Source organism: Anomaloglossus baeobatrachus, chromosome 12 (assembly GCF_048569485.1).
Source record: "Anomaloglossus baeobatrachus isolate aAnoBae1 chromosome 12, aAnoBae1.hap1, whole genome shotgun sequence".
In the NCBI taxonomy this organism is placed as follows: Eukaryota; Metazoa; Chordata; class Amphibia; order Anura; family Aromobatidae; genus Anomaloglossus; species Anomaloglossus baeobatrachus.
The window spans coordinates 45,588,145-45,614,118 of NC_134364.1; the positions used below are offsets into that span (position 1 = coordinate 45,588,145).

Genomic DNA, 25,974 nt, shown 5'->3' on the forward strand with positions numbered 1-25,974 from the left:
ACATGTCCACAGACACTACAGTGCTGCATTTTCACAGTGATTTCCTGGGGTTCGCGGGACCTTGTGTGGCCAGAAAGAACCCCAGGGGTGTGCACTTGCCAAGTCTGCTGTCAGTAGATAATTCCAGTCTAACGTTACTGAGCCCTGATTTGTCAACGCACTAGTGTGAATATTACCCCAAAAAACATGTTGCGGAGGCACATAATAAAATGAACACTATCAAATAAAACGTAAGAAGCCCAAATACTTATACATGAACATGATTGGTTGTCTAGATTGCCGAAACGCGAAGAAAGACGGAAGAACAAGATGCCAGAAATGCAGAAAAGAAAGTATATCTTAGTCAGAGGAAGTCGCTGTTGTATGATGTGGAAGAGAAAATTAACATGGAAAAAGAGGTAAGATATGGAAACGAGATATAAAGTATAACAGCAAGTATGTATAGCAAGACATTGGACGAATTGTCGTGAAATCCGTTATATGTTGCGTGTGCTGCTGAAGAACTAAATGAAGAGGGAATGTAACAGGATCACTTTAAAGGGAATCTGTCAGCAGGTTTTGCTATGTAATCTGAGAGCAACATGATGTAGGGGCAGAGACTGTGATTCCAGCAATGTGTCACTTACTGGGCTGCTTGGGACAGTTTTGCTAGAATCCCTGTCTGCTCCTCTGTAGATGTAGTAGTGCTAAAATTGCTGAGCCCTGTATAACCCCGCCCACACCACTTACTGGCAGCTTTCTGTGCACACTGTACATTGTCAGCAAGCTGGCGATCAGTGGTGGTGGCGGGGTTACACAGATTAGCCTGACTAGTCTTGCACTTGAGCCCTAGTTCGGCAGTGATAATCTCCTGCTGATAAACACTGATTTTATTGAAAGTACAGCACACAGCTTAGTAAGTGATACATTTCTGGAATCAGGGTCTCAACACCTACATTATGCTGTTCTCAGATTAAATAGCAAAAAAATGCTAAGGTGTCTGCACACATGAGGAGGGGTGTGGGAACTGGAATTACCCGATTCTTCTCTTCCCTAGCATCTGTTGTGTAAGGAGGCCTTCTGACTTTCCTCAACAGATGCATGGATTGTTTTGCCAAAATCAACAGGGTCAGCTGAATTTTATCAAATGTGCATGGTGGTGTTTAGTAGCTCCTCAGTAGTGACTATGTACATCAGCCATGTTCCCCAACCACTGACCCAGGAGCCACTTGTGCCGCAGTGTATCTGACTGTAGCAGCAGTGGCCACATGTGCCGCAGTGTATCTGACTGTAGCAGCAGTGGCCACATGTGCCGCAGTGTATCTGACTGTAGCAGCAGTGGCCACATGTGCCGCAATGTATCTGACTGTAGCAGCAGTGGCCACATGTGCCGCAGTGTATCTGACTGTAGCAGCAGTGGCCACATGTGCCGCAGTGTATCTGACTGTAGCAGCAGTGGCCACATGTGCCGCAGTGTATCTGACTGTAGCAGCAGTGGCCACATGTGCCGCAGTGTATCTGACTGTAGCAGCAGTGGCCACATGTGCCGCAGTGTATCTGACTGTAGCAGCAGTGGCCACATGTGCCGCAGTGTATCTGACTGTAGCAGCAGTGGCCACATGTGCCGCAATGTATCTGACTGTAGCAGCAGTGGCCACATGTGCCGCAGTGTATCTGACTGTAGCAGCAGTGGCCACATGTGCCGCAGTGTATCTGACTGTAGCAGCAGTGGCCACATGTGCCGCAATGTATCTGACTGTAGCAGCAGTGGCCACATGTGCCGCAGTGTATCTGACTGTAGCAGCAGTGGCCACATGTGCCGCAGTGTATCTGACTGTAGCAGCAGTGGCCACATGTGCCGCAGTGTATCTGACTGTAGCAGCAGTGGCCACATGTGCCGCAGTGTATCTGACTGTAGCAGCAGTGGCCACATGTGCCGCAGTGTATCTGACTGTAGCAGCAGTGGCCACATGTGCCGCAGTGTATCTGACTGTAGCAGCAGTGGCCACATGTGCCGCAGTGTATCTGACTGTAGCAGCAGTGGCCACATGTGCCGCAGTGTATCTGACTGTAGCAGCAGTGGCCACATGTGCCGCAGTGTATCTGACTGTAGCAGCAGTGGCCACATGTGCCGCAGTGTATCTGACTGTAGCAGCAGTGGCCACATGTGCCGCAGTGTATCTGACTGTAGCAGCAGTGGCCACATGTGCCGCAGTGTATCTGACTGTAGCAGCAGTGGCCACATGTGCCGCAATGTATCTGACTGTAGCAGCAGTGGCCACATGTGCCGCAATGTATCTGACTGTAGCAGCAGTGGCCACATGTGCCGCAGTGTATCTGACTGTAGCAGCAGTGGCCACATGTGCCGCAGTGTATCTGACTGTAGCAGCAGTGGCCACATGTGCCGCAATGTATCTGACTGTAGCAGCAGTGGCCACATGTGCCGCAGTGTATCTGACTGTAGCAGCAGTGGCCACATGTGCCGCAATGTATCTGACTGTAGCAGCAGTGGCCACATGTGCCGCAATGTATCTGACTGTAGCAGCAGTGGCCACATGTGCCGCAATGTATCTGACTGTAGCAGCAGTGGCCACATGTGCCGCAATGTATCTGACTGTAGCAGCAGTGTATCTGACATGTCTTTCTCTCTGCTCGCACCGCACTTCTTTAACACAGTACTAGACTAAAAGGTATTGTGAAGAAATATCTTTGGTTTCTTTAGTCCGTGCAGTCAATGAATCTGGAGGGGGGGTTGAATCTGATGGGCAATGACCATAAATGCTGACCTATACATGATCAGTCACTAGAAATATTGTACAAGTTACAAGTTGTTGTTTTTGTTTTGGTTTTTTTTTTAGAATATATCTTCCATGAAGGGGAGAATTTTACTTTTGCAAGCCACCCATGGAAGACTGACCACTAAACTAGACCTACAAAAGAAACAGTCAGCGGATATCGCAAACAAAATGTGAGTTGTAGCATATAAAACTGTAGTGATAAGAGATGTCCCTGCCTGTCCATAGGCAGAGGGAACATTTTCAGGAAATCTGTGAAAACCGAATGATTCTGTGTTGAAATTTAAAGAGCCCCAACCCCAAGATTTTCCTATATAAACTAAATCCAGTGCTATACTGGCACTATCATGCTGATTCTATACATACCTATAATTGTGAGATCGGATGTATACTGTAGTTTCTGAAATACAGGCAAGTAAAATTTGTGAAATGCACTGTTATTTGATTGATAGGTGCTACAGAATATCTAATAGGTGGGTTGGGTTTTGCTAGTTATTCCCGCCTCTGCCTGCCTGTCCTTCCCTCCATCTGTCTGTTATTACAGGGGGAGAAAGGCAGATAGGGGCGAGAATAACTAGCAAAACCCGACCCACCTATTAAGAGGGCTTTACACACTACGATATCGCTAGCGAGCATACCGGCCCCTGTAGTTTGTGCGTCACGGGCAAATCGCTGCCGTGGCGCACAATATCGTTAGTCTCCGTCACATGGACTTACCTGCCTAGCAACGTCGCTGTGGCCGGTGAACCGCCTCCTTTCTAAGGGGGTGGTTCGTGCGGCGTCACAGCGACATCACACGGCAGCTGTCCAATAGAAGCGGAGGGGCAGAGAGCAGCCGAAAGAAAGTGACGCCCACCTCGTTGCTGGAGGACGCAGGTAAGGTGGTGTTCGTCGTTCCTGGGGTGTCACACGTAGCGATGTGTGCTGCCTCAGGAACGACGAAGAACTTGCATCCAGCACCATCAACGATATTTGGGATTAGAACGACGTATCAATGATAAGGTGAGTATTTTTGATCGTTAGCGGTCATTCGTACGTTTCACACGCAACAACGTCGCTAACGAAGCCGGATGTGCGTTACGAATTCTGTGACCCCTCCCCACCCCCCCCAACGACATCTCGTTAGTGATGTCGTTGCGTGTAAAGCCCCCTTTAGATATTCTGTAGCTGCTATCAATCAAATAACAGTGCATTTCACAGACTTTACTTGGCTATATTTCAGAAACCATAAATCCGATCACCCAATTAAAGATATGTATAGATTCAGCATCATAGCACCAGTATAGCACTGGCTTTAGTTTAAAGAGAACCAACCACCAGGATTTTCCTAAAGATGCTCACATCTTCTTTCCCTTGATATCAGGGGAGAGTAAAGGCTGCTTTACACGTTTCAATTAAACGTGCGATCACATTTGTGATCGTACCCGCCCCCATCGTTTGTGCGGCTCATGCAATTTTTTGCCCGTGTCGCACAAACGAGTAACTCCCCGTCACACGTACCTACCTTCCATACGACATCGTTGTGGGCGGTGAACATCCACTTCCTGGAGTGGGAGGGACATTTGGCGTCACAGCGACGTCACACGGCAGCCGACCAATAGAACCGTTGGGCGGAGATGAGCGGGACGTAAACATCCCGCCCACCTCCTTCCTTCCGCAAAGCCGGCGGGTGCCGCGGGACGGAGGTAAGCTGAGTTCATCGTTCCCGGGGTGTCACACACAGCGATGTGTGCTGCCTCGGGAACATTGAACAACCGGACGTTCAATTTTTAGAAATTGAACGACGTGTATGCAACCAACGTGTTAACGTACAATCTTGGTCGCACGTAGGTTTCACACGCTACAATATAACGAACGATGCCGGATGTGCGTCACTTACGACGTGACCCCGCCGACACATCGTAAGATTTATTGTAGCGTGTAAAGCCCGCTTTAGGACCATTAGATGGTTAGATAAAATCAGTGAGTTTAGACATCATTGATCTAATGTGTGCGGCCATCTTTAATATGTGCATTTTGTGCTACTATTTGCCTTTAGAAAAGTCATTTATCTTACGGTGGATATTTCTAACAACTTGAACTGACAAATTGTCTTTTTCTCCTTCTTAGAGATATTCTACAGCTGCAGATGGCAAATAGGACAGAGAATTTTTACAATCAAAGCAACTCTTTGAAGGATGAAATATCAAAGGTAAATGGCTTTAATATTCTTAATATTTTTGTTATCCTTGTCAGCACAGTATCTTAGAATCTGAAATAATTTACATATATATTTTATTGGCCAAGGACACAGATTGATGTGGGAAAAAAAAAAGTTTTCCTTACCTCACTGCCCTTAAGTGGAAATGTGGCCCCGCATGTGCGATGTTCTCTTTATTTGTGAGGGAGTTTCAAAAATTGCTTTTTAGTTCTCCCTTATGGGACGGTATCAAAGGGCTTTTATCAAAATGTGCCAGCAAAAGCCTGACCTTTCATTGCACAAACCTCTGAAGGGCGCCAAGACTTCTTATGGCTCAGCAATGACCCAGGTCTAGCTTTAAGATAAAGAAAGTAACTTCACGAAATGTCAGATATGCAGTTTTGTCTTGTGAAATACTTATCTGAATGTCGGTGACACTTCCACTTTTTATAGACAGAATCATTTAACGACTTACCAGCGATCCCGAAAACAATGCGACCTGATAGGGATCGCTGGTAAGTCGCTGGGAGGTCGCTGGTGAGATGTCACACAGTCAGACCTTACCAACGACGCAGTAACGATCAGCGACCTGTATAACGATGAGCGACCTGTATAGGAGGTCGTTGGTAGGTGTCAATCACAGCGATGCATCCTGCCCAGCAGGACATCACCTTTGAATAAAATGGCCCGGACCATTTGGCAATGACTAGCGATCTCACAGCAGGAGCCTGATCACTGGTAGGTGTCACACATAACAAGATCGCTGGCTGTGACGCAGCAACGATCTCATTAGCGATCTTGTTGTGTGTGACGGGACCTTTATAGTTAATTCCTCCAGTATTGATCATCCTTGACAGCCTCACTGTCTTATTTGTTTTGGACAATTTCACACCAGGGTTGAGACTTTTTGTTGGAAAAGCAGAGGCGTGAGGCGACCCTCAAATTTCTTCCCTGGATTTGCAGTTTGACATAACTCAGTTTCACAAGTAAACTCGTAATAATTTTTGCAATAGGTTTTTATGAAAATGTTAGGACTATTTGGGTTCTACAGCCTTTATGTATCACAGTACACAGCAGAATGAGATAAAGGGAATCTGACACTGGATATTCCTGCTGCCCAAATCATTGGCGTCAGGAATCAGACATCGGCTGAATGTTTTACTCTTAAATGAGGAAGCCTTTTATGATTAATCTTTTTTTTTTTTTTTTATTGAAAAATTAAGGTTGGTTACAATAAGCAGGGCTGCAGACCAAGGCAAACGCACAAATAGAGACAAAACCCCCCCAAAAAAATGCAATGAAACATGAAAGGCTTTGCATGGTTGTAGCCATAAAAACCACCTGAAACATGAATCTTACCTCGACAGTTTATTCTGGGAGTGGTTTACTATGGTTGTAGCCATAGACAGTTTGTTACAATAAAGAACATTTAAGAACATTTATATCAAACAAAGTGAATGATGACGGGGAAAAGGATCATGGGGGAAGGGCAAGGAAGGGCCGGGAATAACTAGCAGGGAAAATCTAGGTAGAGTCTCAACTCGCCCCAAAGAGGGACCTGAAGTCCGGAGAATCCAAAAAAATGACCCAGGGACTCCAGATCTTAATACATTTTTCAGTAGCGTCCTGAATTTCAGCAGTGAGACTCTCCATTCTGTAAAGGGAGGCCATCTTCCCAAGCCACTCATCCAAGGCGGGGGCACGGGTGGACCTTCAGTGTCCGGGGATCATGGCTCGTGCAGCCGCTAGGCAAAACCGCAATAGTCCCATTTTCTGAGATTTAACAGACCCCGGTATGATAGATAAGAGCAATTTGTGGAGAACCAGAGAGGGCCTCCCCGCTAATGCTATTGTATGCCGAGAAGACCCCACTCCATATAGGCTTAATGAGGCTACAGCTCCACCATATATGCAACATATCCCTCCCTCTCGTGATTACACCGCCAACATCTGTCTGACACTGAAGGGAAGATTGCGTGTAGGGCATGAGGGCAGCAGTAACGAGGAAGCCTTTTAGAGGAGAAATCGTTTGAAAAGCCGTTGGGGACTATGAGTCCCAGAAGACTAGTCTGAGTGATTATAGGGAAAGATCAGTTAGTCTATGGGAGCATGGTGGAGAGAAGCTGCGAGATACCAGCCTTGGACTAGTCATCTGAGACTCTCTCCCTCATTCAGCCTTTTAGCCAAAGTAAAACCTACATGGCTGCAATAACGCAGCCAGTATCAGATTCATGCTGCACACTGTTCCATTTTAAGCTGGTTTATGACCACATAAGTTCCTCTTTTAATGAGAAAATCTGCTTCGAGGAAAGTAAAGATGTACAATCAGAACGAATTTACTGACAGATTTACGTTAACTAATTTTGTAGAGTTCTTTGTATAGTGATGATAAATACAGTGCAAAATTTTTAATGAAACCCCACTGCAAAAAAACCCTTTTCTTTATCGTTCCTATGGGAGACCCAGACCATGGGTGTTTAGCTTCTGCCTCCGGAGGACACACAAAGTACTACACTTAAAAGTGTAGCTCCTCCCTCTGAGCTTATACACTCCCTGGAGAACCAGATCTAGCCAGTTTATCGCTTTGTGTTCAGGAGGCATACATCCACACATGCATTCTCATCTGATTTTTGATTTTTGGAAAGAGTTTGAAGAAAAGCGGGTCCAAGTCTGGACTCCCGGCATGTCCCTTCTCACCCACTGTGTCGGCGGTGTTGTTAAGGTTGATTCCAAGGCTGGAGCCTTACATGCCGCGCTCCTTCACCATCCCTCCTGGGCTCTGGCTTGAAGTGGGAGCCAGCACGGTCTCCATGCTTGGCAGGAGACCGGTCTCCATCCGCAGCCCTTCAGGATCCTGCTGGACCGGAGCACTCATCCCCAGGGACTTGGAACCCTGCGTCTCAGCAAGCTAAGTACCTGAGACGTTTATATATTGGGGGTCCCTGTACTTTATTGTTGTGGGAGAGTGTGCTGACTGTGTTTTATGACATTTCCGGCGGGTTCTCTGGCTGTCGCCTGAGAACCGTGCCGATGGTGCCTGCGCGCCAGCCGCGCTGCTCAAATTTAGGCCCCGGCTTCGCCGGAGGCCTAGTTTCGGTTTCTCTGCCCTCACATGTCACTCATGCAGAGGGACAGGCTCGGCTCCGCCCGGCGGCCGTTCAGCACAGGGGAGGGACACTCCTCACTGCAGTGTGTGTCTGCTCCCCTGTAGGTCTCTATGGCCCTCCAGATCCCGCTCCTCAGCAAGTTCCGCCCCCTCTCTTCGCTCCGGCGGCCATTTTCTCAGCGTTCTCTCTGCAGCAGCGCTGGTCTGCAGCATCTCTGCTGAGTTGCTGTGCTTGGGGGTCCGGGCTTCGGAATCTGGAGGGCACACAACACCGCTCCAGCGGTCTGGTAAGCCACAACTGGTCTCCGGTTGTGGACCTCTGATTATACTCTCTGGGGTTCATTCTCTGGCGGAGCCCCCACTCCAGCAGCATGTCTCACACGAGGAGCAAGGCTCCAAAGCTGTATTCAGTATGCACTGCATGTAAGCTCCTGCTGCCTGAACCAAGCATATTCCCACATTGTGATGCCTGCTCTAACCTGGCGGTGCCTCAGCCTGGAGTCTCACCCCCATTGGTCTCTCAGGCTGCTCCTGCTCCTGTGGCTGAACCCCCGGCTTGGGTAGAATCCTTTTCTAGGTCTATCTCCCAGTCTTTTGCCGACTCCATGGGACTTCTGTCCAGGACTTTGCTGAACATGCATCAGCCCCTTTCACAGGGTGCCTCTGCTGCTAGGGGTCTCTCAGGACCGGAGCTCACAGAGGATTCATCATCTGGTCCCAGACCCCGTCCTTCTAAGAAGAGACGCAGGGTTTCCTCTCCTTCCTCGTCCCGCGGCTCTGATTCAGGAGCTCACTCGCAGGACGAGGAGGATGCCTTTACGGGGGGCTCGGAGGTTAACTCCATGTGCCCCATTGATCTGTCCGAAAGTGACTCAGATGTTAGTGATTTTTGATTGCCTCCATTAATTCTGTACTGGATCTCAATCCGCCAGTATCAGAGGTACAACCCTCTCTGGCAGAAAAGCACCAGTTTACCTCGCCTAAGAGAGTAAAGAGTGTGTTCTTTAACCACTCCAGTTTTCAGGCCGCTGTGACCAAGCCCAGGGCCTGCCCTGACAAACGCTTCCCAAAGCGTGGTTCTGACGACCGCTTTCCCTTTCCACCTGAGGTGGTCAAGGAGTGGGCTTATTCCCCAAAGGTAGACCCCCCGGTGTCTAGACTCTCTCAGCCCGGACCGTTGTATCGGTGGCTGATGGCACCTCTCTTAAGGATTCCACTGACCGCCAGATTGACCTTCTGGCCAAATCCGTATATGAAGCGGCGGGGGCCTCGTTCTCTCCGACTTTTGCAGCAGTGTGGGCTCTCAAAGCCATCTCTGCTTCTCTAGAGGAGATGCATTCCCTCGCCAGGGAATCTATGCCCGAAATGGTTACCTTAACTTCCCAAGCTTCAGCTTTTTCATCCTATGCCATGTCTGCCATGCTGGAGGCTTCTCACCGCACTGCGGTGGCTTCGGCTAATTCCCTCGCTATCCGCAGGATCTTGTGGCTTCGAGAGTGGAAGGCAGATGCTTCTTCAAAGAAGTACCTTGCTGGACTCCCTTTTGCTGGGTCCTGGCTGTTCGGTGAACAGCTGGATGAAATTATTAAGGAAGCTACTGGCGGGAAGAGTACTTCCATGCCACAAACCAAAACCAGGAAACCTGTCCAGGGCAGGAATCAGTCGAGGTTTCGTTCCTTTCGTTCCTCCAACTGGTCGTCCTCTAAGCCCTCGGCCTCGTCCACTAACTCAGCCAAGGACCAGAAATCCAACTGGCGCCCAAAAGCGCGTCCACAAAAGACCGCAGGAGGTGCTGCCGCCAAGGCAGCCTCCTCGTGACTATCTGTCAGCGCCAGCAACGTCCTTAGTCGGTGGCAGGCTCTCCCACTTTGGCGACGCGTGGTTTCAACACGTCTCCGATCAGTGGGTGAGGGACATCATCTCCCACGGCTACAGGATAGAATTCTCTTCCAGCCCGCCAAACAGATTTTTTCTGTCAACTCCCCCCTGCTCCAAGGCCGCCGCCTTCTCTCAGGCCGTGGCATCCTTGCAGGCCAACGGAGTAATTGTACCGGTTCCCGCCCGGGAACGGTTCAGAGGTTTCTACTCAAATCTCTTCCTAGTCCCCAAAAAGTCACAGGGTAGGTGGAGAAGTCGGGCTAAATGCTGCGCTAGAAACCACAAATCCAGGAGATGTAATGAATTCTTTCCTTTATTAACACAGGTCAACGCGTTTCAAAGGCATCTCCGCCTTCCTCATCAGGACAATGAAAGAACAGAGCCCATCCTGGATCTCAAGCTTCTCAACAAGCATGTTCAGGTGCGGCATTTTCGCATGGAGTCTCTGCGATCAGTCATTGCCTCAATGACCCAAGGGGATTTCCTGGCATCCATCGACATCAGAGATGCCTATCTGCATGTGCCAATTGCAGTGTCACACCAGCGTTGGCTACGTTTTGCAATCGGAGAGGAACATTTCCAATTCGTGGCTCTCCCCTTCGGGTTGGCCACAGCTCCTCGGGTATTCACCAAGGTCATGGCAGCAGTGATTGCGGTCCTGCACCTACAGGGTTTGGCAGTGATCCCTTACCTGGACGACCTTCTAGTCAAGGCTTCATCCAGCGTGGACTGTCAGCGGAGTGTCTCGCTCACTCTCGCCACTCTAGCCCAATTCGGGTGGCTTGTCAATCTTCCCAAATCCACTCTGACTCCGACCCAGAGTCTCACGTACCTAGGGATGCAGTTCGAGACACTGCCGGCACTTGTGAAGTTGCCCTTAGTCAAACAGCAGTCCCTCCAACTGGCGGTGCGCTCTCTGCTGAGGCCCCGCCGTTATTCCCTCAGGCGCCTGATGCAGGTGTTGGGTCAGATGGTGGCGTCAATGGAGGCTGTTCCCTTTGCCCAGTTCCATCTGCGTCCCCTGCAGCTGGACATTCTCCGCTGTTGGGACAAGCGGCCTTCCTCCTTGCACAGGTTAGTGGCTCTGTCGCCACAGACCAGGAGCTCTCTTCAGTGGTGGCTTCGGCCCCTCTCTCTGTCTCAGGGGCGCTCCTTTCTGGCCCCGTCCTGGGTGATCCTCACCACGGATGCCAGTCTATCCGGCTGGGGAGCGGTATGTCTCCACCACCGAGCGCAGGGCACTTGGACTCCGTCCGAGTCAGCCCTTTCGATCAATGTGCTGGAAACCAGAGCCGTGCTTCTGGCTCTCCTAGCTTTTCACCATCTGCTGGCGGGCAGGCACATCCGAGTCCAGTCAGACAACGCGACAGCGGTTGCCTACATCAATCACCAAGGCGGGACACGCAGCCGCCTGGCAATGTTGGAGGTACAACGCATCCTTCAATGGGCGGAGGACTCCAAGTCCACCATATCCGCAGTCCACATCCCAGGCGTGGAAAACTGGGAGGCAGATTATCTCAGCCGTCAAACCGTGGACAGTGGCGAGTGGTCCCTGCACCCGGCAGTTTTTCAGTCAATCTGCCGCAAATGGGGCACTCCGGACGTGGACCTAATGGCATCCCGCCACAACAACAAAGTTCCCGTTTACGTGGCTCGCTCCCACGATCCTCAGGCATTCGCCGCGGATGCTCTGGTTCAAAACTGGTCCCAGTTTCGTCTGTCCTACGTGTTTCCCCCTCTAGCCCTCTTGCCCAGAGTCCTGCGCAAGATCAGAATGGAGGGCCGTCGAGTCATCCTCATTGCTCCGGACTGGAGCAGGCGAGCTTGGTACCCAGACCTGCTCCATCTGTCCGTAGAGGTGCCGTGGCATCTTCCGGACCGTCCAGACCTTGTCTCACAAGGTCTGTTTTTCCGCCTGAATTCTGCGGCTCTCAGATTGACGGCGTGGCTCTTGAGTCCTGGATCTTGACGGCTTCTGGTATCCCTCCTGAAGTCATCTCCACTATGACTCGGGCCCGTAAGTCTTCCTCCGCCAAGATCTATCACAGGACTTGGAAAATTTTCCTGTCCTGGTGTCGCTCTTCCGGCCATCCTCCTTGGCCATTTTCCTTGCCGACCCTTCTGTCCTTTCTACAGTCCGGTCTGCAGCTGGGACTGTCACTCAACTCTCTCAAGGGACAAGTCTCAGCTCTGTCAGTGCTGTTCCAGCGACGTCTCGCCCGGCTGGCTCAGGTCCGCACCTTCATGCAGGGCGCGTCTCACATCATTCCGCCTTACCAGCGGCCCTCGGATCCCTGGGACCTCAATTTGGTTCTCACGGTTTTGCAGAAACCCCCCTTTGAGCCTCTTAGGGAGGTTTCTTTGTTTCGTCTTTCGCAGAAAGTGGTCTTTCTAGTGGCCATAACTTCCCTCAGGAGAGTCTCCGATTTGGCTGCGCTCTCTTCGGAGTCACCTTTTTTGGTTTTTCATCAAGACAAGGTGGTTCTCCGTCCGACTCCGGACTTTCTTCCTAAGGTGGTCTCTCCTTTCCACCTTAACCAGGACATTGCCCTACCTTCCTTTTGTCCGGCTCCTGTTCATCGCTTTGAAAAAGCGTTGCATACTCTGGATCTGGTGCGTGCTCTCCGGATCTATGTGTCTCGCACCGCTGCTCTTAGGTGGTGCACTTCTCTGTTTGTGCTAACCACAGGTCGGCGCAAGGGCCTCTCTGCTTCTAAGCCGACCTTAGCCCGTTGGATTAGGTCGACCATTTCGGACGCCTACCAGTGTTCTCAGGTGCCTCCCCCGCCGGGGATCAAGGCACACTCGACCAGAGCTGTCGGTGCCTCTTGGGCTTTCAGGCACCAAGCTACGACTCAACAAGTCTGTCAGGCTGCCACTTGGACTAGCCTGCATACCTTTTCAAAGCACTACCAAGTGCATGCTCATGCTTCGGCAGATGCGAGCTTGGGCAGACGCATCCTTCAGGCGGCTGTCGCCCATTTGTGAAGTTAGGCTCCACCTACTTCTTAGTTTTACTGTTTATTTCCCACCCATGGACTGCTTTGAGACATCCCATGGTCTGGGTCTCCCAAAGGAACGATAAAGAAAAAGAGAATTTTGTTTACTTACCGTAAATTCTTTTTCTTATAGTTCCATATTGGGAGACCCAGCTCCCTCCCTGTTGCCTGTTGGCAATTTCTTGTTCCGCGTGTTATCACCGGCTGTTGTCGTGGACAGAGTCTCCGGTTGTTCCGGTTCTTGCTCTGTTTTACTTGTGGGTGGCTATTCTCCTTCAGCTTTTGCACTAAACTGGCTAGATCTGGTTCTCCAGGGGGTGTATAAGCTCAGAGGGAGGAGCTACACTTTTTAGTGTAGTACTTTGTGTGTCCTCCGGAGGCAGAAGCTAAACACCCATGGTCTGGGTCTCCCAATACGGAACTATAAGAAAAAGAATTTACGGTAAGTAAACAAAATTCTCTTTTTTTTTATATTTTAGCCAGAAATGCATTGACTTAGGTGAAATAAAATCACCCTTGAAGGCATGCATAGCAAGCTTTATGTGGGAAAAATGATCAATGGACATGGGATGGAATAGTGATCGCATTTTGTAAAATTAAAACATAAAAAAAACAAAACTGGAAGCGCAAACACCCTTTCCCCAAATCACTGGCTGTGTGGTACTAGTAGATATTATTACATACTACATTATGATTATTGGAAATTATTCCTTTGCAGATGTAAGTTGGATACAATGTATTCTAATTCACACATATGTACTATCTATCAAAATATATATATATATATATATATATATATATATATATATATATATATATATATATATATATATTTAGAAGGTGGCCCGATTCTACGCATCGGGTATTCTAGAATTTACGTATTGTGTAGTTCATGTATGATTTTTGTCATATATATGACAAAAATCATACATGAACTACACAATACGTAAATTCTAGAATACCCGATGCGTAGAATCGGGCCACCTTCTAAATATATATATATATAGATAGATAGATAGATGTTGTGTGTAGTTACCAAGTGTTTGTGTAGGGCGCTGTACATGTTCTGGGTGTGATGGGGGTGAGAGCGGTGTTGTTTGTGTGTTGCGTTGTTTGTGGAGCGCTGTGTGTGTGTAGCGTTGTGTGTGTGTGTTGCGCGGTGTGTGTGTGTTTGTGGTGTGTTTTGGGGGGAGGTATGTTTTGTGCAATGTGTGTGTTGTGCGGTATGTGCGTATATTTGTGTGTGCAGCGTTGTCTGTGTGTGGGTGTCTGTGTAGGGCAGTTGTTTGTGGTTCTCAGTGTGTGTGTGGTGTGTTGTGCAGTGCGCGCGCGCGTGTGTGTGTGTGTGTGTGTGTGTGTTGGAGGGAGGTGTGCACTTCCCATCGTGCTCCATCCCCCATGCAGCGCACTCCCCATCGTGCTCCATCCCCCATGCAGCGCACTCCCTATCGTGCTCCATCCCCTATGCTGCGCACCCCCCATCGTGCTCCATCTCCCATGCTGCGCACTCCCAAACGTGCTCCATCCGCCATGCTGCGCACTCCCAAACGTGCTCCATCCCCTATGCTGCGCACCCCCCATCGTGCTCCATCTCCCATCCTGCGCACTCCCAAACGTGCTCCATCCGCCATGCTGCGCACTCCCAAACGTGCTCCATCCGCCATGCTGCGCACTCCCAAACGTGCTCCATCCGCCATGCTGCGCACTCCCAAACGTGCTCCATCCGCCATGCTGCGCACTCCCAAACGTGCTCCATCCGCCATGCTGCGCACTCCCAAACGTGCTCCATCCGCCATGCTGCGCCAGCATCAGCCTCTCTCCCCGCAGCATCAGCCTCTCTGTCCCCAGCATCAGCCTCTCTGTCCCCAGCATCAGCCTCTCTGTCCCCAGCATCAGCCTCTCTGTCCCCAGCATCAGCCTCTGTCCCCAGCATCAGCCTCTCTGTCCCCAGCATCAGCCTCTCTGTCCCCAGCATCAGCCTCTCTGTCCCCAGCATCAGCCTCTCTGTCCCCAGCATCAGCCTCTCTGTCCCCAGCATCAGCCTCTCTGTCCCCAGCATCAGCTTCTCTGTCCCCAGCATCAGCCTCTCTGTCCCCAGCATCAGCCTCTCTGTCCCCAGCATCAGCCTCTCTGTCCCCAGCATCAGCCTCTCTGTCCCCAGCATCAGCCTCTCTGTCCCCAGCATCAGCCTCTCTGTCCCCAGCATCAGCCTCTCTCATCCCAGCATCAGCCTCTCTCATCCCAGCATCAGCCTCTCTCATCCCAGCATCAGCCTCTCTGTCCCCAGCATCAGCCTCTCTGTCCCCAGCATCAGCCTCTCTGTCCCCAGCATCAGCCTCCCCATCCCAGCCTTCCCCAGGATCAGCCTCTCTCCTCCCAGCCTCCTCCAGCACGCCATGCTCCTCTGCCGACACTCACAGATCCGATCGCATACACTCACACACACCGACACACACCCGATCGCATACACTCACACACCCAATCGCATACACTCACACACACCCGATCGCATACACTCACACACACCCGATCGCATACACTCACGTACACACACATTGACGATATTGCACATACGCGCTCATACTCACAACATCCGGAGATACCACATGCTTCTGGCCATGTGATCCTCCGGCAGGTCCTGGAAGGTCACAACAGCACAGTATCGAGGCCGAGAAGCAAGCGATATCGCCGGATGCTGTGAGTGTGTGGATGCGATGTGATGTATGTGTGAGGTGTGTGTGAGAGTGAGTGTGAGCCGGTGTACACTGGTAACTATGATACACATCGGGTAACCAAGGGACCTTAGTTACCCGATGTGTATAATGTTTACCAGCGTTCACGGCCTCCGTCAAGATCCCAGCATCGCAAGGTTATGTCTGGCGCTGCTGGGATCCTGACGGAGCCGGTGTAGAAGCAAGCGATATCCCAGGATGTTGTGAGTGTGTGGATGTGATGTGTGAGGTGTGTGTGAGTGTGATCTGATGTGTGTGTGTGTACTCACCTGGGAATCGGAGCTCCGTGTCAGTTGGGCCAGAGCGAGCGTGCATTGCGTGAGGGGGGCAGGGCCTGCAGAGAGCCGGGGCGAGAGGCCAATCCGTGGGGGGGGGGCGGGGCCATGGCGAGCCCAGCGGCCAATCAGCTTTGTGTCACCGTAAGGACACAATTTTCGAGCATGACAGACAGACAGACAGAATAAGGCAATTATATATATATATATATATATAATATAAATATACACACACACACACACTACAGTTCAAAAATTTAGGGTCACTTAGGTAGTTCCTTATTTTTGAAACAAAAGCACATATTTTTCAATGAAGCTAACATTAAATTAAACAGAAATACACTCTATACATTGTTAATGTGGTAAATGACTATTCTAGCTGCAAAAGTCTGGTTTTTAATGCAATATCTACATAGGTGTATAGAGGCCCATTTCCAACAACCACCACTCCAGTGTTCTAATGGTACATTGTGTTTGCTAAGTGTGTTAGGCTAATGGATGTTTAGAAATCCCTTGAAAACCCTTGTGCAAGTATGTTAGCACAGCTGAAAACAGTTTTGCTGATTAGAGAACCTATAAAACTGACCTTCCTTTGAGCTAGTTGAGAATCTGAAGCATTATATTTTTTTGTTCCATTAAACTCTCAAAATAGCCAGAAAAAGAGAACTTTCATGTGGAACTCAACAGTCTGGTCTTGTTCTTAGAAGTGAAGGATATTCCATGTGAGAAATTGCCAAGAAACTGAATTTTTCCTACAATGGTGTATACTACTCCCTTCAGAGGAGAGCACAAACAGGCTGTAACCAGAGTAGAAAGAGAGGTGTGAGGCCGCGCTGCACAACTGAGCAACAATACAAGTACATTAGAGTCTCTAGTTTGAGAAATCGACGCCTCACAGGTCCTCAACTGGCAGCTTCATGGAATAGTACCCACAAAACGCCAGTGTCAACGTCTACAGGGAAGAGGTGACTCCGGGATGCCGGCCTTCAGGGCAGAGTGGCAAAGAAAAAGCCATATCGGAGACTGGCTAATGAAAGGAAAAGATTCCCCATTTGAGGGCATACGTAAGATAGGGGCTTCAACGAAGGGGCTAATCTCACGCTTATACAATATGCTGACCTCGCATGTAGAGATACAACACTCATATATGACAAAATGGGAGACATATTTGTTGAGGGCGATATCGAGACCGATGTGGCAGGCTAATTGGGATTGAACGGCAAAGACATCTATATGCACCGCACGAAAAGAAAACCAATATAAGATTTCTTTGTCGCTCCATTGGGAGACCCAGACAATTGGGTGTATAGCTTCTGCCTCTGGAGGCCACACAAAGTATTACACTTTAAAAAGTGTAACCCCTCCCCTCTGCCTATACACCCTCCCGTGGACCACGGGCTCCTCAGTTTCATGCTTTGTGTGGAAGGAGGCACACATCCACTCATAGAAGAAAAAAAAAAAAAAAGATTTCTCATACATAGTATGACGGATAGAAGAAAAGAGGTCCCCCTATGGGGTCCCCGGCATGCTCCCTTCTCACCCCACTATGTCGGCGGTGTTGTTAAGGTTGAGGTACCCATTGCGGGTACAAAGGCTGGAGCCACATGCCGTCTCCTTCGCCATCCCTTATGCGGCTCTGGGAGAAGTGGGAGCCTCACCGGTCATTCACCTGCTGAGACCGTGCTCCATCCGCAGCCCCTGGTGGAACCTGCTGGACCGGAGCGTTTTCATCCCCAGGGACCGGGCCCTGCACCTTGAAGGTACTCTGGGTCCCCATGTGGGGACGGTACGGGGAGAGAGGTCGCCTTTCTCCCCAGTAGCGCCGTCCGTTGTTTTTTCATCGGACTTCCGCGCCGACCGTGCCTGCTTGTCGGGCACGGCCTTAAATTTAGTCCCCGGCTTCATCGCGGCCTAGTCGCGAAAAATCCCGCCCCCGGGCCTGCCTGTCAGGGGTAAGGGCGGGATTACCGACAGAGGGCTGGAGCATCTTTGCATGTCTCCCCTCCCCTCTAATGGACCACTATGGGGCCTCCAGATTCCCGCCTTTGGCCGGCGCCGCCCATGGCTCCACTCCCCCCTTGAGAGCTCCGGCGGCCATGTTTGGCATTCTGCCGGTGTATGCTGCAGCTGCACAGCTCTACAGCTCCGGGGGACCCACGACAGGGAATCTGGAGGACACCAGCGGTTGGTAAGCCGGATCGGTCACCCGGTGCTGGTTCCCCTAGGGTGCCGTGATATATATATATATATATATATATATATATATATATATATATATATATATATACATATATATTATATATATTCGGAACGGCTGTATAACCCTTTCCCATATACCCTCAGTGGTCGCGCTCCTAAGGGACACTTATTGCTTACAGCATGTCGTCCACAAGGAGCAAAGCCCCTAAGGCACAGGTTTTTTTCGCAGCCTGTACCTCTTGTGGGGCTATGTTGCCTGCGGGATCCACCTACCCTCACTGTGATCAATGCTCGACTCCTGCCACGCTTGCTCAGCCGGAGCCTCGGGCACTTGTGGGCCCCTCGGCTCATGTAGATCCCCCTGCTCCTCCTGAGCAGGCTGCAGGGACAGAGTCACCCTCATTGGCCTCTTTCGCTGAGAAACTCTCTGTCACTTTCTCAATCCATTGCACAGTCTATGGACAAATGGTCATCTAAGCTCCTTGAGGCATTGCAGTCCAGACCGGGCTCTTCACAGGCACCGGCCCCTGTTAGTTTGTCTCCTCCAGGGCCCTCTCGGTCCGCGCCGCAGCGCGCTCCCAGGATAGCCCCTAGGTCCCAGGCGGAGGACTCCTGCCCGGATCGCAGTCCCAGACCGGCTAAGCGGCCTCGCTGGGACTCTTCCCCGGCCTCCTCATGCTGCTCTGGATCTCAGCTTGAGGACTCTCAGGATGACGAGGCGGACGTGGGAGCTCAGGGCTCTGACCCTGACTTCGCCCTCAACCTTGATACCCCTGAGAGGGACGCCTTAGTAAATGATCTTATCTCGTCCATCAACCAGGTGTTGGATCTCTCTCCCCCGCCTCCACCTGTAGAGGAGTCGGCTTCTCAGCAGGAGAAACACCAATTTCGATTCCCCAAACGTACGCGCAATACGTTTTTTGATCACTCTAACTTCAGGGACGCTGTCCAGAAGCCCAGAGCGGTCCCGGACAAGCGTTTTGCTAAAAGGCACTCTGACACGCGTTACCTTTCCACCTGAAGTCGTTAAGGGCTGGGCACACTCTCCCAAGGTGGATCCTCCAGTCTCTAGATTGGCTGCTAGGTCCGTTGTGTCTGTTGCCGATGGCTCATCCCTGAAGGACGCCACTGACAGACAGATAGAGCTCTTGGTGAAGTCTATTTATGAGGCCATGGGCGCGTCTTTCGCCCCGGCCTTTGCGGCTGTGTGGGCTCTCCAAGCAATCTCTGCTTGTCTGACTGAGATTAATGCTGTCACACGGAATTCTGCTCCGCATGTTTCTTCCTTGACCTCTCAGGCATCAGCTTTTTCGTCCTACGCCATGAACGCCGTCCTGGACTCCACTAGCCGTACGGCTGTAGCATCTGCTAACTCCGTGGCAGTCCGCAGGGCCATGTGGCTGCGCGAATGGAAAGCAGACTCTGCTTCCAAAAGGTTCTTAACTGGTTTGCCTTTTTCTGGTGAACGTTTATTTGGCGAACGATTGGATGAGATTATTAAGGAATCCTCGGGAAAGGACTCCTCCTTACCCCAGTCCAAACCTAAGAGACCTCAGCAGAGAAAAATCCAATCGAGGTTTCGGTCCTTTCGTCCCTCCGCCAAGCCCCAATCCTCTTCGTCCAACCGGCCGGAGAAAGGCCAGAGGAACTCCTATGCGTGGCGGTCCAAGTCACGCCCCCAAAAGGCCGCAGGAGGCACTGCCTCCAAGACGGCCTCCTCATGACTCTCGGCCTCACCTAGCCACATCCTCGGTCGGTGGCAGGCTCTCCCGCTTTGGCGACGCCTGGTGGCCACATGTTCAAGACCGGTGGGTGAGAGACATTCTGTCTCATGGTTACAGGATAGAGTTCAGCTCCCGACCTACGGCTCGTTTCTTCAGAACCTCTCCACCCCCCGCACAGGCCGACGCACTTTTTCAGGCAGTGGACGCTCTAAAGATCGAAGGAGTTGTGATTCCCGTTCCCCTTCAGGAACGTGGTCGCGGATTTTACTCCAACTTGTTCGTGGTGCCAAAAAAGGACGGGTCATTCCGTCCCGTTCTGGACCTCAAGCTACTCAACAGACATGTGAGAACCAGACGGTTTCGGATGGAATCTCTCCGCTCGGTCATCGCCTCGATGTCACAAGGAGACTTCCTAGCATCGATCGACATCAAGGATGCTTATCTCCATGTGCCGATCGCACCCGAACATCAACGTTTCCTGCGTTTCGCCATCGGGGACGAACACCTCCAGTTCGTGGCATTGCCTTTCGGCCTGGCGACAGCCCCACGGGTTTTCACCAAAGTCATGGCATCCGTCGTGGCGGTCCTGCACTCTCAGGGCCACTCGGTGATCCCCTACTTAGACGATCTCCTAGTCAGGGCCCCTTCTCGGGTGGCGTGTCAACAAAGCCTTACCGTCACTCTGGCGACTCTCCAGCAGTTCGGGTGGATCATCAATTTCCCGAAATCCAAGTTGACACCGACCCAATCACTGACTTACCTCGGGATGGAGTTTCATACCCAGCCAGCGTTAGTCAAGCTACCGCGGGACAAACAGCTTTCTCTGCAGGCGGGGGTGCAATCACTTCTTCGGAGTCAGTCACACCCCTTAAGGCGCCTCATGCACTTCCTGGGGAAGATGGTTGCAGCTATGGAGGCAGTGCCGTTCGCGCAATTCCATCTACGGCTACTCCAATGGGACATTCTTCGCAAATGGGACAAAAGTGCGGCTTCCCTCGACAAGAACAACTCTCTTTCCCTTGCAACCAAAACATCATTTCAGTGGTGGCTCCTACCCACATCTCTGTCTCGGAGAAAATCCTTCCTACCCCCAACCTGGGCCGTGGTCACCACGGACGCGAGCCTGTCAGGTTGGGGAGCGGTTTTTCTCCACCACATGGCTCAAGGAACCTGGACTCCGATAGAATCGTCCCTTCAGATCAATATCCTGGAGATAAGGGCAGTATATCTAGCCCTATTGGCTTTCCATCGGTGGCTGGAGGGCAGACAGATCCGAATCCAGTCGGACAACGCCACTGCCGTCGCCTACATCAACCACCAAGGCGGCACTCGCAGTCGTCAAGCCTTCCAGGAAGTCCGGCGGATTCTGCAGTGGGTGGAAGCCACCGGCTCCACCATCTCCGCAGTTCACATCCCGGGCGTAGAAAACTGGGAAGCAGATTTTCTCAGTCGTCAGGGCATGGACGCGGGGGAATGGTCTCTGCATCCAGACGTGTTTCGAGAGATCTGTCGCCGCTGGGGAACGCCGGACGTCGATCTCATGGCGTCACGACACAACAACAAGGTCCCGGCCTTCATGGCACGGTCTCAGAATCACAGAGCTCTGGCAGCGGACGCTTTAGTCCAGGATTGGTCGCAGTTTCGACTGCCTTATGTGTTTCCCCCTCTGGCGATGCTGCCCAGGGTACTACGCAATTTCAGGTCCGACTGCCGTTGCGCCATTCTCGTCGCTCCAGACTGGCCGAGGCGGTCGTGGTATCCGATCTGTGGCATCTCACGGTGGGTCAACCGTGGATACTTCCAGACCGCCCAGACTTGCTGTCACAAGGGCCGTTTTTCCATCTGAATTCTGTGGCCCTCAACCTGACTGTGTGGCCATTGAGTCCTGGCTCCTAGCGTCTTCAGGGTTATCTCAGGATGTCATTGCCACCATGAGACAAGCCAGGAAGCCAACGTCCGCCAAGATCTATTACAGGTCTTGGCAAATCTTCCTATCCTGGTGCGCTGATAACGGCTTTCCGCCATGGCCGTTTGCCTTACCCACATTCCTTTCATTCCTACAATCTGGAATGGACAAGGGTTTGTCCCTCGGCTCTCTCAAGGGCCAAGTATCGGCGCTATCCGTGTTTTTCAAAAGCGTCTAGCCAGGCTTCCGCAGGTCCGCACGTTCCTGCAGGGGGTCTGCCACATGGTCCCACCTTACAAACGTCCGTTGGAACCTTGGGATCTTAACAGGGTCCTGACGGCTCTTCAAAAGCCGCCTTTTGAGCCACTGCGGGATGTCTCTCTCTCCCGTCTTTCGCAGAAGGTGGCCTTCCTGGTGGCAGTCACATCACTTCGGAGAGTGTCTGAGCTTGCAGCGCTGTCATGCAAAGCCCCCTTCCTGGTTTTTCACCAGGATAAGGTGGTTCTGCGTCCTGTCCCGGAATTTCTCCCTAAGGTGGTATCCCCTTTTCATCTAAATCAGGATATCTCCTTGCCTTCCTTTTGCCCTAATCCAATTCACCAGTGTGAAAAGGATTTGCACTCTTTGGATCTAGTGAGAGCACTCCGGTTCTACGTGTCTTGCACGGCGCCCCTGCGCCGTTCAGATGTGCTCTTTGTCCTTGTCGCTGGTCAGCGTAAGGGCTCTCAGGCCTCCAAGTCAACCTTGGCTCGGTGGATCAAGGAACCGATTCTCGAGGCCTACCGTTCTTCTGGGCTTCCGCTCCCTTCAGGGTTGAAAGCCCATTCTACCAGAGCCGTAGGTGCGTCCTGGGCATTGCGGCACCGGGCGACGGCTCAGCAGGTGTGTCAGGCAGCTACGTGGTCTAGTCTGCACACTTTCACGAAGCACTATCAAGTGCATACCTATGCTTCGGCAGACGCCAGTCTAGGTAGGCAAGTCCTTCAGGCGGCGGTTGCCCACCTGTAAGAGGGGGCCGTTTTCGGCTCTTTTGATTGAGGTATTCTTTTACCCACCCAGGGACTGCTCTTGGACGTCCCAATTGTCTGGGTCTCCCAATGGAGCGACAAAGAAAAAGGGAATTTTGTTTACTTACCGTAAATTCCTTTTCTTCTAGCTCCTATTGGGAGACCCAGCACCCGCCCCTGTGCCCTTCGGGCTGGTTGTTCTTTTGTGTACACATGTTGTTGATGTTGAATTGTTCTTTTGGTTCATGGTCTTCAGTTCTCCGAACATCCTTCGGATTGAATTTACCCTAGACCAATTTATAAGTTTTCTCCTTCCTGCTTTTGCACCAAAACTGAGGAGCCCGTGGTCCACGGGAGGGTGTATAGGCAGAGGGGAAGGGTTACACTTTTTAAAGTGTAATACTTTGTGTGGCCTCCAGAGGCAGAAGCTATACACCCAATTGTCTGGGTCTCCCAATAGGAGCTAGAAGAAAAGGAATTTACGGTAAGTAAACAAAATTCCCTTTTTTACTGCATTGGTATCATACTCAGGGAAAAGTTTACAAAGCACCTCCGAACACGTCAGACCAGTGTTGGAGATGCACGAGAGATAGAGGATCGCTCACTCATATCTTTTGGGACTGTGAGGTTCTTGCTTCTTTCTGGAAAGGGGTGGAGAAATTGGTTCATGAGGTTTTGGGGTTTGAGGTTGCTCTAGACCCGTTCAGCTACTTTCTTAATGTAGGGGCCTCAAAAAACTCGGACAGGTTGCTCCTCCACATATGGAACTCGGCGAAGTGCTTGATAGCCTTGCTCTGGAAAAAATACTTTTCCCCCTACCCTCCAAGATCTGGAACTACGGATACAAGAAACAAAGCGGCTGGAGTACCTTACTGCTTGTATAAACAATCAGCTGGAAAGGTTTCAACAAATATGGACACCATGGGATCTTTTTATGGACGATCGCAACTTTTTAGATTAAAGGATGAACATATTTCAGTGATATATACATATAGATGTCTCTTGTGACTCGTATGTTAAATGTCCCTTTGCGCCTTCCCTGTCCCCTCCTTTCCTTGTGTCTTCCTCGGATTTGAAAATATCTGTCTATGCAATTGATTTTGATACTTACTTGAAAATCTTATTAATAAATAAACCGTTTCTAAAAAAAAAAAAAGATTAATATGAGCAAAAGAACACAGACATTGGACAGGAAGATTGGAAAAAAGTGTTATTGACAGACAAATCGAAGTTTGAGGTGTTTGGATAACACAGAAGAACATTTGTGAGACGCAGAACAACTAAAAAGATGCTGGAAGATTGCCTGACGCCATCTGTCAAGCATGGTGGAGGTAATGGGATGGTCTGGGGTTGCTTTGTTGCTGGTAAAGTGGGAGATTTGTACAATGTAAAAGGGATTTTGAATAAGGAATAAGGAAGGCTATCACTCCATTTTGTAACGCCATGCCATACCCTGTGGACAGCGCTTGATTGGAGCCAATTTCATCCTACAACAGGACAATGACCCAAAGCCACCTCCAAATTATGCATGAACTATTTAGGGAAGAAGCAGGCAGCTGGTATTCTCTCTGTAATGGAGTGGCCAGCCCAGTCACCAGATCTCAACCCTATTGAGCTGTTGTGGGAGCAGCTTCACCGTATGGTACCAAAAAGTGCCCATCAAGCCAATCCAACTTGTGGGAGGGGGGAAGCATAGGGTTAAATATCTCCAGATTACCTCCGCAAATTAACAGCTAACATGCCAAAGGTCTGCAAAGCTGGAACTGCTGCAAAGGAGCATTCTGTGCCGAAAGCAAAGTCTGAAGGAGAAAATTATTATTTCAAGTAAAAATCATTATTTCTAACCTCGTCAATATCTGGACTATATGTTCTATTCATTATGCAGCAAATTTGATGAATAAAAGTACGATTTTTCATAGAAAAGACAAAATTGTCTGGGTGACCCCAAACTTTTGAACTGTAGTGTATATTGCTTTCTTATGAATTAGAATACATTATATCCAATGTAAATTTGCTGAATAATAATTACTGGTAACTTATATGTATATATGTGTGTAGATTTTTATTCATGTCTTATTATTATTATTATGCCTAGTTAGATGAACAAATGAGCGCTGCTGAAATCCTGCATGAGTCTCTGACAGAGAAACATAAAGATCTGAAGCTGAAATACCAAACGGCGTCCGAGGAGGAAGACAGGCAGCATGCGATAAAGAAGGACGTGTCTATACAGTAAGATTGTGCTTAATGAATCTATGAATATAACATTAATCAAACACCACAGCAAGAACAAAAATCAGCCAGATTAAATCAACCGCATCCTTTGCATAGGTTTTTTTACATGCGGCCCGTCCGTTTTTTTCCAGTTGCGGCACGCTACTGAGCATGCGCAGTGGCAAAAAAATGCATGCGGCGGCCGTATGCGTTTTTTGCCACATTGCGCCGCATCGGGCGTCCATAGGCATGCATTGGAAAATGCGCCGCGTCGGCCGGATGCGGCGCAGTGCGGGGTTTTTTTTGCCGGACAAAAAAACGTGCCAGGCAACGTTCGATCCGGCCGCCTCATCGGCTAAATATGCCGCATCCGGCAAAAACCGGACCGAACGCAAGGCCATGCGGCACAACCCGGCACTAATGAAAGTCTATGCAGGAAAAAACGGAACCGGCGGCAAAAAAAAAAACTTTCGTTTTTTCAGCAAAGCGCCGGATTGTGCCGCACAGCAAAAACCGGATGTGTGAAAGCAGCTTAACTTGATGAACTCATATGTTGACTTTCCGGCAGCCGTCATCATTTTTGAAGAAAGCCACCCCAAAAAATGTTGTATGTTTATGGCCAGAAAAGGTGTTAAAAAAAATAAAAAAATTGTTAATTTTGAGTGGTGTTCTATTTTCAAGTACATTTTCAAAGTACTATGATCATCCAGCAGAAGAACCGCTGCAGATATCATTGCAAAAAAGGAGTATTTAATCCTTTGCGTCACAAAAGGGGGCTTTACATGCAACTACATCGCTAACGAGATGTCGTTGGGTCACGGAAATCGTGACGCACATCCGGCCTTGTTAGCAACGTCGTTGCGTGTGAAACGCACGAATGACCGTTAATGATGAAAATTACTCACCTAATCGTTGATCGTTTACGTGTCGTTCTAATCCCAAATATCGTTGCTGTTGCAGGATGCAGGTTGTTCATTGTTC

At 50.2% G+C, this 25,974-nt stretch overlaps 1 protein-coding gene across 4 annotated transcripts in view; it reads left to right on the plus strand.

Moving 5' to 3' along the window:
* The window catches only part of CCDC175 (coiled-coil domain containing 175), a 148,383-nt gene that overhangs the window by 52,279 nt on the left and 70,130 nt on the right, over positions 1-25,974 (plus strand). For all 4 annotated transcript variants that reach the window (XR_012727806.1, XR_012727807.1, XM_075331171.1 and 1 more), the window contains 4 exons: positions 276-398; positions 2,838-2,947; positions 4,884-4,965; positions 24,875-25,011. Coding sequence is in view for 2 of the 4 variants with exons in the window: in XM_075331171.1 (XP_075187286.1) it covers positions 276-398; positions 2,838-2,947; positions 4,884-4,965; positions 24,875-25,011 (452 nt within the window). In the remaining 2 variants the exon portion in view is untranslated. The remainder of the gene's footprint in view (positions 1-275; positions 399-2,837; positions 2,948-4,883; positions 4,966-24,874; positions 25,012-25,974) is intronic.